The sequence below is a fragment of the Octodon degus genome, unplaced genomic scaffold (assembly GCF_000260255.1).
Source record: "Octodon degus isolate 3935 unplaced genomic scaffold, OctDeg1.0 scaffold00160, whole genome shotgun sequence".
Taxonomy (NCBI): Eukaryota; Metazoa; Chordata; class Mammalia; order Rodentia; family Octodontidae; genus Octodon; species Octodon degus.
This window is the reverse complement of record NW_004524736.1, coordinates 5,809,707-5,822,605: the sequence shown is the minus strand read 5'-3', so window position 1 is coordinate 5,822,605 and position 12,899 is coordinate 5,809,707. Positions and strand designations below refer to the sequence as shown.

General features: G+C 40.0%; 1 protein-coding gene across 12 annotated transcripts in view; it reads right to left on the bottom strand.

Moving 5' to 3' along the window:
* The window catches only part of Nrf1 (nuclear respiratory factor 1), a 184,533-nt gene that overhangs the window by 49,612 nt on the left and 122,022 nt on the right, over positions 1 to 12,899 (bottom strand). For all 12 annotated transcript variants that reach the window (XM_004642746.2, XM_023702844.1, XM_023702851.1 and 9 more), the window contains 3 exons: positions 2,222 to 2,380; positions 1,250 to 1,447; positions 184 to 285 (listed from right to left, as the gene is read on the bottom strand). In XM_004642746.2, the coding sequence (XP_004642803.1) occupies positions 184 to 285; positions 1,250 to 1,447; positions 2,222 to 2,380 (459 nt within the window). The remainder of the gene's footprint in view (positions 1 to 183; positions 286 to 1,249; positions 1,448 to 2,221; positions 2,381 to 12,899) is intronic.

Genomic DNA, 12,899 nt, shown 5'->3' with positions numbered 1-12,899 from the left:
TCTAATGTCAGAATGTACATACATGGCATAACTCCCTAAACTGTCATGGCATAGTGCTAGAAAGGTTTCAATAACATAATGCTAACCATGTGAAGGCTAGGACTTTTTCTTCTGGATTCTCAGTTCTCCCTCACCCATTCATCCGAGTATTTAAATAGATGGAGACAGGATGTTTTCTCTTACCTCTCCATCAGCCACAGCAGAGTAATTCACTTGTGCCACAGTGACTGTGGTTGGCAATTCCGAAGCATCAGCCAATGTGGCTACTGTTGCCCCTGTACCAACCTGAACAGAATCACAGAAAGTGGTCAGTCTTTGTGGATGGGCCTCTGCCATGCCTTACTCAGAAGCTAAGATCCAATTAACACCAAAGTCTGCACAGATAAGAGATTAATACACCTGGTGATGTGAAATGAATTACTGAACATCGATGCAAGTTTCAGAATTTTACTTCAACTAAACAAAACAACACTACAGAGCCAGCCAACTAATTTCCTACTCTTACCCTCACCTTTACAGGCTCCCTATCTGTCAATAAATGGTTTCATTTCAGTAGCGGTAATTTATATTTTCTTTCTGTGTTTGTTTGTTTGAGACAGAGTCTCAATATGTATACCCTGCTGGTTCTAACTTGTAACAATATACCCTCCTGTCTCAGCCTACTAGGTGCTAGGATTACTGCTACGTACCACCAAACTCAGGGAGAAGTAATTCAGAATATTCCCAGGCTCCTGACAGTGGGAAGCTTTCAAAAGTACTTTGCAAGGGCTGGGGTGTAGCTCAGTGGCATAAGCACCTCCCTGGCAAGGGCAAGGTCCCAAGTTTGATCCCCGGTACAGGAAACATTTTTTAAAAAAGTACTTTGCAGCTGGGCAAGGTGGCACATGCCAGTAATCCCACCACTTGGGAGGTTGAGGTAGGACTGTCTCAAGTTTGAGGCCAATCTGAGCTATATGTGAGTTCAAGGCCAGACTGAATTGTACAGTGAGACACTAGTTCAAAAAAAAAACAACAGAAGTGCTTTGTTTTGAAAATGTCCAGAAAACCTGCTCATAGATCTGAATTAAGTAAAATGCAAGCAATTTATAGTACTGATCAGGAGTGAATTTTTTTTTTTTTTAGGAGTGAATTTTCAGTAAAGAACTTAGGGAGCTCTAGGGAACTCACAAGAGTTTGCACAGGACAGCTTTCTCTACTGTGAAGCAAGAACCCTGCTGATCACTCCCCAGAAGTCATGAAGTCTACTCACCTGGATAAGTGAGACAGTGCCATCTGGGTTGCTAAAGGTCTGCACTACGGTCTGTGATGGGACGAGGTGGGCTATGCTGTGGGTAGTGGTGGCCTGTGTTTGTGTTTGCTGATCTTCGAAAGCATACAAGAGATCTTCCCGCCCGTGCTGCTTATAACAGTTTTTAACTATGGTCCGTAATGCCTGGGTCCAGGAAACCTGTCACCAAAAGATCAGAAAAGTACATTAAGCCACAGAGACTTAGTCCCACTAAGGAATAACCTGCTGCCTACTTATCAAATGAAATCAAACCACACATAGAGCAAAGTCTCTCAGGCTTATTTTCCACAGACTGATTCTGGCACCAAGAATTAAGAACCAGGTATCAAAGATTTCCACTGGCTTCTTTCCTGATCGATGTTTGGCTTAATTTTCAGCTTTATACTCTATTCCAATCTGATGCCAAATTTAAGTTTCTCACAAAAGATTATCTTGGCCAAGAATTGCATATCACACTTCCATCCAAATAAAAACATGCAGAAAAGCAAGGGATGTTAGCTAGTTTAGTCTTTCTTTTCAAAGTTTCCTTAGTAGCAAACTCAGTAGATATCATATCTCTCTAATACCATATTTATATTTTTGGGCAATGATTCTTGCCAATCAGAAACAAGGATATTTCAAGTCTTAAAGTGATGAATACTTTCATTTGGAGTTCCTTTGGTTTCCACAAGATCTTATAAAATTAAAGCTGCTCCCAAAAGCAACTAGGAAGTCAAAGTGTCAATTCACAGGTCTATCCTGGTCTTCTAAGGTGACAGAGTGATGAAAGGGAAAGGCTGTAACTCAGAGAACATTAAGCTTCTTTGGAAGAAAGGTTGGACTGCTACACAAATGTTTATAGTCTTTTTAGCATAGGAAACAAGTATGACAAAAATTGAGGCAACTGATCCAGAATGGAAAAGCAATGGGCAACACAGGTCAGAAGAACCTCACCCTCTGCTTCTGTTCTTCTGTGCGTACATCACTCCGGACATTTGCCCATGGGATGTCTTCAGGCCACCAGATGGGCTTGCAGCTTTCTTTCCCCCAGCCTGGTTTCCCCCGACCTGTAGAGTACTTGAGCATCTCTGGGATAAATGCCCGAAGCTGGGCCTAGAAGAGAAGAGGGTCACATCGATATGCATGAACTACTGATGAAATTCATGTCACCTACCAAATTTTTCTTTTCTTTTCTTTTTTTTTTTTGTATTTTTAGGGAATGGTCTACAGGGTGTTCAGGGTCTCACTACTAGATTGGACTCCTGGTGATGCACCTGTTTATAGCCTCCCAAGAGTTGGGATTACAGCATGTGCCACCACGCCCAGTCTCAATCATCATCTCAGTGTGCCCTGGGGGCAGGGACAACACAGCAGGCCCAGGGATTGAACCCTTGACCCTGAGCTTTTAATCAGCTGAGATATTTGGGCAGCCCTCACTTACCAAATTCTAAGATTATGAAACAGCATCTTCCTACTGGGTCCCAGAGAACTCCCAATATGATAGCTGAGAAACCACTGTGTTCCTTAGCTTACTAGAGCTCCACAGATGATGGAGAGGTATATGGTTTTTTTTTAAAATGTATTTGGTTGTTGCAGGGTATCACTACACAGCTCAGACTCGTGGTGGTCCTCCTGCTTTCAGCCTGCCAGTGCTGGGATTATAGGTGTGCACCACCACACACAGACTCTGGCTGACTCAGCCCTGAGGGCAGATTAGTTTTACAAATCATTGTGTATCTGACACCCAGAGAATTGAATATTGAATGAAGAACTAGTACAAAGTACTAGACAATTCAGTAAGAGCGATGATTATAGAATATATATATATATATATATATATATATATATGAGAGAGAGAGAGAGAGAGAGAGAGAGAGAGAGAGAGAGAGAGAGAGAGAGTGGGGAAGACAGGGTCCCACCATGCAGTTCAGGCTGGCCTTGAGCTCAAGTTCATTTTATAGTTCAGGCTGGTCTCAAACTTGCAGCAATGATCCTCCTGCCTCAGCCTCTCAAGTGCTGAGTTTACAGGCTTGCACCACCATGTCTGACCCATGTCTGTTTGTTTGAGACAGGGTCCTGCTAGGTAGCTGGCCTTGAACTTACTCTGCAGCCTAGGTTAACCTCAAACTCACAGTGATCCTCCTGAATGCTGGGATTATAGGTATCTGCCACCATGCCCAGCCAAATATTTTCTACTTAATAAAATGGGGTAAATCTTTAATGTTCTTCTAGAAAGTTTCTAATAAGGTAGGCCATTGTCAATGAGTCTTGCCTATAGAGGTCAATGGCTATGATTTTATTTATTTATTTATTTTGGCTCCGAATGCCTTCAGGGCAGGTTTGGCTGGCTGGAGTTGTGGGGATCGAACCACAGCAACCTGAGCCTGACTGCTTTGTTGAAGCAGCCACTTAAAGAACTGAGCTAAGGGGCAGGCCCCCAATGACTATGATTTTAAATGTGTTATAGATTTCACTTAGTTTTACAAATCAAATCCAGACCAAACAGGTTTTAAGCCAGTCTACTATTACTATTCTTTATTTCTTGGCATAGCAACTGTGCTCTGAGTGTGTGCCAAGGCAAATAGTCTTTATCACTGATAATAATTTTTGCAAGAAAAGTAGTTAATCAGGTTATAATCTTAGAACTCTTCCCAGACTACTGCTCTCAGTTTACCTGGTGGTCTATAACACTACTGCACAGAGAAATAGCATGTTGCATCCTCCAAGATCATCTGCTCTTCCTCTGCAGTGTGAAACCATGAAGAGGGGCTGTTCTGAGAAAGGGACAGACTCAAGGACCCGGTGCATGCTGTTCCCTGCCATCTATCTATCTAGCTATCTGGAATATTTACAATAAAAAAAAAAAAGGAATGCTTCTCCTTGGAAAGAAGAACTATAGCAACACTTTAATGCTGATAATCTTATCCAACTATCAGGTGTTCTTAAAAAAAATTTTTTTTTTGTTTTTTGTACCAGGAATCTAACTCAGGACCTTGTACTTGCCAGGTATGTGCTGTGCCACCAAGCTGTATCCGCAGCCCCCTTAAAATTATTATTATAATAGATATTAAATAGCATTTTACCTTAAGATGAAACAAATTGTTACATAATAGGGAACCCAGATCAATGATATTCACCCAACAAAGACAGGTCTGGTTAACATTATTTACACTGATAACCTCAACCTCACCTCCGTAGGTCACCTCATGCAGAGAGGCTCCTGCCTGCAGGACAGGATAGAATACACTCCACATTGGTTGGTGCTGCTGCATCAAGCTTCAGGCTAATAGAAAAGTATCAATTTGCAAATCTTGGCTATCAGCTGGCTCATGAGGTCATTTTTACAGTTATTTTAAGAAAGTGTATCTCAAAGTCATTTCTCCCTTCTTGGGAGGTGTATTTTTGTGTCTCAGATATAAAGTTCCAGAAAAGGGCTTAATACTCACAGACCATAGTCCTACTTTTTTTAGGGATTTGTTATGAAGCCAAGGCCTTGAACTCATGACTCTCCTGCTATAGCCTTCTGAAAGCTGGAATTAGATGCACAAACATCATCATGCCCAACTAGTGGCTACTTCTGAGTCAGCCCATTCTATCAACATGAGCACAGGCTCTAGACTCACTTGGCTGTGAATCCCAACTCTCTTTATTTTTTTTTTTTTAAGTTTATTTATTTATTTATTTATTTAGTGTGTGTGTGTGTGTGTGTGTGTGTGTGTGTGTGTGTGTGTGTGTGGCCAGCTCAGCCCACTAGGGGGCGGGCTGGCTGGCCTGTGGTGCTGGGGGATTGAACCGCGGTCCCTGTGCTTTGCCAAGCTTGTTCCAAGTAGGTGCTTTAGACCACTGAGCCATCTCGCCAGCCCCTCCCAACTCTCTTTAAATCTTAATTTTTCTCATCTGGAAAATAGTAATGGTAATGGCAAACATACAGGGTCAATTGAGGGAATTACTGATAACAACTTTTTTTCCCCCTCTGGAACCGGGGATTGAACTCAGGCCCTTGAGCTTGCCAGGCAAGCGCTTATTCTACTGAGCCATCTCCCCAGCCCCTGACAACAATTACTGATAGATATATAGTTGCACTGAATTAGCAGCAGCTTTATTTTCACTTCAGTATCGGTCATCTTTTCTCAACAACTCCTACAGCAGCCTTTTTATTTTTGTGTCTTTTTGAGATAGGGTCTCACAATGCAACTCAGGCTGGCCTTGAACTCACTTTGTAGCCCTGGTTGGTCTTGCACTTGTAACAATCCCCCTGTCTCAGCCTCCCAAGTGCTGGGGGTTATAGGACTGTACCACCATAATTCTGATTTTGTAGGAATAATAATAAAAAAAAAACCTATTCCTTTTCAGAAAGAAAATGGAACAAGCTGAATATATCTCTATCTATCTATCTATCTATCTATCTATCTATCTATCTATCTATTCCAAGTGCAGAAGATACAGTAACAGTTTGAATCTAACACAAGTGTAACCAATTGACAAAAAGGTAAGTGAGGCTTTTTTCTTGCTCTTTTAAACAAATATGTATATATGTATGTATGTATGTATTTATTTATTTAATGGTGCTGGGAATTGAATTTAGGGCCTTTGCTCTGAGCTACATCCTCAGTCCTTCTGTTTTTAATTTTTTTTTTTTGTGGAACCGGGGATTGAACTCAGGTTCTTGTGCTTGCCAGGGAAGTGCTTATTCTACTGAGCCACCTCCCCGGCCCCTGTGTTTTTAATTTTGAGACAGGGTCTTGCTAAACTGCTCAACTGGGGCTTGAACTTGCAATGCTTTGTCTCTCTCTCATTTCAACATGGCTGGCATCATGGAAATGCACTAATATGTCTGGTTGAGATTTTATCTTTAAATCAAGGAAATTAAGGAGCCTACCATTCAAAAGAAGTAGTTAATTTCTAGAAATAGTTTTCTGATATTGAAGATACTGTAACATAAATACAGTCACCCTTAGTTTTTTAAGATGAATAAAGCAGAAAGATGCAGGGGCAGTAGAGGAATGAGTTCATAGGAATCTGTACACAGGTTCGAAAATGAGAAAGAACCAGGTGTGGTGATATATGCCTGAAATACTAGCACTTGGGAGGCTGAGACAGAAGGGTCACTGCAAGGCCAGCTTGAATTATATATTGAGAATTATTCAGCCTGAATTATATAGTAAGACTCTGTCTTAAAAATGAGAGAGAGAGAGAGAGAGAATGAACAGAGTGAAAATGAATAAATATGAATAAAAAAATTTTAGAAAAGAAAAATAAAGCTAGAACCAAGAATGAACTCCACCGATCATCTGGGCCAATTCTGTACACTGAGAAAGCCATTCCAATGAACAAGTAGTTTAGGTGACTTACTCTCTGGCTTCTTTTTTTTGAGCATTAAAAAACATGTATGTGATTAGTAATGAAAATTGTCAGAAAATGTTACTCAAGTGTAACTTTGAGTAGAGAAAAGACAGTATAGTAAATATGTCAAACTTCTCAAGTTTTTAGAACTCTCCTGGAGAGAAATGTTTCAAATCCTCAGGGAGAAGATCCTAGGGCTACCACGAGAGGCAGGAGAAACAGAAGCAATGTAATGGGAAGGAACATCCTCAGGAAAAATCTGAAAAGTTAAAAAATGGAAGTGGAGTGAAACTAGCTGCTGGTGTGCAAGTTCTAATTCAGAGGAAGATCTTAACTTTTCAAAGTGCCAATTACCAAGTATACATTTTGTCATTATATCACAAGAGGTAAAAAAATTTTTTCTAGTAGAAGTTCATTTCTCAAGCCTATACATTTTTGTAGATAGATTATTATTATTTTTTAACTTTCAAATGCATCATGACAATCTGACTTCATTGAAAAAGATAATTTCCAACAGGGGATTTCTTATAATGTCTCTGATAAATAGTGCTAGGGCCAAAGAAACTATTAAGGGGAAAATTAGCTGTCTGGTAGTGAAAGTGTTAAATGACTCCTTTCCAGATTCAGTGCTATGTCCTCATTACCACTTGGATTAATTACTGGTCCTAGAGAGTTTTGGAAACCAAAGCTTCTCAATGTGCTTGTTAAGGAAGGTTTGTCTTTAATCCACAGGGAGACAATCAACAGGATCGGCAAAGGTAAAGCCTAACCTCTCAGACTCTCCTTTAATTGGGCTGGAATAAGCTTTCCTGGCTGCTCTCATTCTGATTTAGGGCTGTGTGTGGACCTAAATTGCCTTAGCTTAGTCAGTAAGGCACCCTAAACTAGTGGCGTATAATATACTAACTTTTCAGTACAGAAAAGGACATCAACTTCATTTCACTGGCAATCAAAAGTAACGATTATACGTAAACCATAGCTTTAAAGTAAAAGAGCTTCTAAAACTCTAAAAAGCCTAACCCAGGGGCTGGAGATGTAGCTCAATGGTAGAGTACTCACCTAGCATGAGCAATGTCCTGGGTTTGATCCCCAGCACTATATATGTACCCCCACACAAAAGACCTTCTTTAATCAAAATGAAACAACAATTCTTTTTCTTTCTCTCTTTCTCTTTGTGGTACTAGGGATTAAAGTCTGGACCTTACACTTCCCAGGAAGGCACTTAAGCTGCTGAGCTATCTCTCCAGCCCTAAAATTTATGTTGGTGTCTTTTTTTTTTTTTTTTTTTGTCTTTTTGAGACAAGATCTCACTGTACAGTTTGGGCTGGCCTTATCTCACTTTGTAGCCCAGGCTGGTCTTAAACTTGCAGTGATCTTCCTGCCTCTATCTCCCAAATGCTGGGATTACAGGTATGTGCCACCATGCCTGGCTTATGAAACAATAATTCTTACATACTACATATCTACCATTTGTTAATTCTTTGCTGTTCAACAATTAGCTATTTCTGAACACTCCTCTCATTCCCCTTACCTTTGGTTTGCATGTATTTGAGTTCAGGGATTTTGAGGTACCCAAAGTCTATCTAGGCTCAATTATCATGTAAAGGGTATGTTTCAAAACAAACATCTCCCAATTCCACTGATACTAAAGAAGTCAGAAAAGGATGAAGGCAGGCCCTAACAAATCTCTGTGTTATGTACCCATGGATTCAACTAACCATGGCTCAAACATATTTAGGAAAAAAATTTATCTGTATTAAACATGTATAGACTTTCTTGTCATGATTATCTAAATAATACAGTCTAATAGCAACTTATATAGTATTTACATAGCAATTACAGTATTATGTATTGAGATGATTTACAGCATATGAGAGTATGTATGTAGATTTTATCCAAATGCTATGGCATTTTATATAAGGAACTTAACATTTTCTTGCTGGCTTGAACTGCCAGTGGTATGTGCAAGATTGTTTTATCAGGAGGCTTATACCACCCAATGGGACTGTTTCATATTGCCAGTGGGACAGTCATACATGTACCAATGATGGTTCAGAACCTCTCAGCAGCAAGACACGTGAATTATGGCTTTGCAGTGTGAGTGTGTTAAACAACCACAGATTTTTAGATCTGCAGGAAATCATGAAACAAATCATCCACAGATACTGAGAGGCAACTTTAAGAAAAAGCAGTGGAAATCAAACCACGTTGAAAGGTTAAGTTTTCTATAGCCTACAGGAAAACTGAATATGGTAAGGAAGGAAAACAGGAAATTTTTCAGACTATGGCACTGTTACCTTAAACTTATGTACTTTTAGGCTGACAGACCTAGTTTTGTTCAAATAGGTATTTAAAGGACATTAAAGAATAAAAGCAAAATGATTTCTTTGCTCATTCTCTAGACTTGCACTGTTCCTTGCAATTGCCAACAGAAACAACAGCTTCTTCCTTTTCCCAAAAACAAGAAACGTGTAAAGAAAAAGTCTGGGAAAAGTTAAGTACAAATCAGAGGGAGTGAATTCAGGTCCAGCCAAAGGAGACCCTTGCTTGGTGTTGATGGACTCTCACCATTTTGCTCATGCCAGTTGTGTGGGTCTGTCAATTTGAAAGTCTCATTAGACATTTCCTCAGACCTCTCTCCAACCACCAAGTCTGCTTCTTTTCTTCACACTCCACTAGCCTCCCAAAGTGTTACCTTCTGAGTAATCAAAACATGCTTAAAGCCCTGCTGTCCCTGGCAAGCAAAGGGCCTGAGTTCAATCCCTGGTTCCGCAAAAATAAAAAAATAAAAAAATAAAATAAAGCCCTGCTGTCTTTGTGAAGGAGTTTCAGAATGGTCAATTTCTGTTAGCTTTTCCTAGTATTCTTTTGTACAAACTGGCCATTGTACAGATGAAGGCAAAGGCCTCTGTGTTGTCCATCCTCTTCTGTTCAGAGCAAGAGCCTGATGAACATTCTCCTTACGGGCCAGAGTCTATGTATTTACACAAATATATACTGGAAAGGCACAGCTATGTGTGACTGAAGAGAAATAAAACCAGTATCATATTGTACATATTTTACAACTTGCTTTTTCTATTCAACATTTCATATCAGAGAGACTTGCTCATGGTAGCACAATTATAATAATCACCTTTTGTCTAACAGCTCCCTAGTACCTATGGGAAAGATTTTCCATTTTAACATTCCCCAGTACAGAATATGTTCACTAAGGTTTTGGTGCTTGCAGACAGTGCCTGTACATGGTTCTTTATGCATAAGTGGGTTTGCTGCTTAAACACTGGGCATGTGCATTCAACACTGCAAAAGATACTTCCAAGCTGTCCACCAGAAAAATTGTTACATTCAAACTCACCAACAGTATAGGATGTTTTTTTTTTAATTTTTTTATTACATTTATTTAGTGTGTTTGTGTGTGTGGCCAGCTCAGCCCACCAGGGGGCGGGGCTGGCTGGCATGTGGTGCTGGGGGATTGAACCGTGGTCCCTGTGGTTTGCTAAGCTTGTTCCAAGTAGGTGCTTTAGACCACTGAGCCATCTCACCAGCCCAGGATAATGTTTAATACCTATATAGGATAATATCTACCTTTTTTTTTTTTTTTTAACATTTATTTATTTATTTATTTATTTTTGTGTGTGTGGCCAGCTCAGCCCACCAGGGGGCAGGCAGGCTGGCATGTGGTGCCGGGGGATTGAACCGAGGTCCCTGTGCCTTGCTTGGCTTAGCTTGTTTTAAGTAGGTGCCTTAGACCACTGAGCCATCTCACCAGCCCAATATCTACCTTTTGTAAAAATTACCGAGCTTTCTTATTTTGGCTCATCTAATATAGGAAAAGAGCTTACTTCAATTTCTATTAATAGTGAGCCAAGAATATATTTTTATTGTTTTCCTTTCTTTGAACTGGTTATAATGCTTTACTTACTTTTCTAATTATTTTTCTTACTGATTTGAAAAATATTAATATGTTTTTGATATTAATTCATATTCATTCATGTAAGCTGTAAATAGTTCCCTAATACTATTTATTTGTTAATATTCCTGGATATACCTTAATTTTTCTGCTTAAAATTTCCTATTTCTCTTTGGTTACCAGTTTTTCTTTTTGTTTGTTTGTTTTGCTTTTGTGGTACCAGGGATCAAACTTGGGACCTTGTGCTTGCCAGGCAGTCACTTAAGCCACTGAGTTATCTGTCCAGCCCTCTGTTTTTTGGGGGCAGAATCTTGCTATGTATTCCAGGCTGGCCTTGAAAACACTATATCGTCTAGGGTAGACTCAAACTCATTCATGGTGATGCTCCTGCCTCAGCCTCCCAAATGCTGGGATTATAGGCATGTGCTACTATACCCAGCCAAAATATTCAAAATATTCTATTTCTTTTTTTCTTTTCATTCTTTCTTTCTTTTTTTTTGGCCCGCTCAGCCTACCTTGGGGGCAGGGCTGGTGCAGCATGTGGTGCCAGGAATCTTAACTGTGGGCCCTGTGTGCTTGCCTAAGTTTGCCTAAGCAGGCACTTTAAACCCCTGAGCTATCTCGCTGGCCCAGTATTTCATTTCTTGCAGGGGATGTGGCATAGTAAAAAGCTACTTGCCTAAAATGTAGAAAGCCCTGGGTTTGATCTCCAGTATCAGAAAATTAAAAAAATAAAAAAAAAGAGGTAAAATAAAACAAAATACTCTATTTCCAACTCAACACACCTTATACTGTTTTACATTATCTATACATTATTTTAATCGTATCATGGCTACTTAATAGTTTATAAAATGTGGCATGGCATTGTGTATATAAATACTTTTTGATAATTTCAGATAGTAAGAAAAGCCTGCTTTGTATTTAGATTTTGGCACTGCAGTATGAAAAAGTGGTTTGCAATTGTTATCTACAACAGCAGATGACACAGATCCTGAGGAGTCCAATCACCACAGTGACCTGGATCCCATCCTTACAGGTTCAGACTTAACTGGTCCTATCACTAGAATGTTAAGCTCCTAAGTCATTCTACTGTGTAACTAACTTTAAGGACCACTAAACCAATCTAATGTGTACCACTCTGTGGCATTAAGTGCATTTACAGTGCAGGGTCATCACTAGTACTATATGCAGAAATTTTTCTTTGTCATCTTGAACAGAAACTCTATTCCCATTAAAATAGTTAATTCACCATTTCTACACCCCAGCCTCTGCTAGCCTCTATTCTACTTTCTTTTCTTTTTGTGGAACTGGGGATTGAACTCAGGAATGCTGAGTTCAATCAGCATTGTGCTTGCCAGGGAAGCGCTTATTCCACTGAGCCATCTCCCTGGCCTCTACTTTCTGTCTCTATGACTTGATCACTCTAGGGTACCTTGTATAAGTAGAATCACACTGTATCTTCCTTGTGTAACTTGCTTATTAGATTAATACTTAGATTAATACTTCCTACTTAGATTAACACTTTCTACTCCTTGAGTAGAAGAGGCCAGACATAGGCTTTTTCAAAACAAAATTATCAAAGAATGAAAATTGCTAACTGTTTTCTATGTAATGCAGGTCAAGCTTCAGGAACAACTTCCTCTTAATGAAGCAATCACTGCATGGACACACTTCTGAAGGTTCTGCACAGAGTGGTGAGGGTGAGGAGTTACTACCCCATTGCATCAGCACACCGAGGGAATCATGAAACAACAGATTGCCCCAGTGAGAGAGAGCACAAAGAGAACAGCAAGTTCAAGAGGGCACAGGGAAAGGAGAAGGTACAGAGGAGTAGATTTTAGCCAGTAGCATAGGCAGGTCTTTCCAAACAAGATTTTTCTATAATCGTTGGATCATTCCTAATGTAGATCCCAGCAAGATTTACAACCTCCAAGAGCAAGAAATCCTAGGGAAATTCAGGGTGGTAAAGAACAGACTGATTTTTCAGAAGTATCATATTATTGTAAGGTTCCTCAAGCAACAATGTAGTTCCCTCAACTCAGAGTGCACCAGAGCATGGTCGGCATTACGAGCAGCCACTTGGAGAGGCAGAATGCAGGGCCCCTCACACTACTGTATGTAGTCTGCTTCTGAACAGGACCCTGGGGCCTCCCACACTGTCTTAGCACATCATGGAGCCCTGCTAGTGAGCATCCCAGAAAACCGTTAGCTAGATGTTCAAAATCTCTGAAAAAGGTGACTTCGTTGTTTCCTTATAAATTCTGAGGTTGCAGAACATATCATAAATAATAATTTCTGCTGGTAAGCTTTATCTCCATCTCCAGTTTTAGGGTAGGCAGAAAGATAGGGATATTAGAGTCTCAGCCTCTTTTGTGTTTT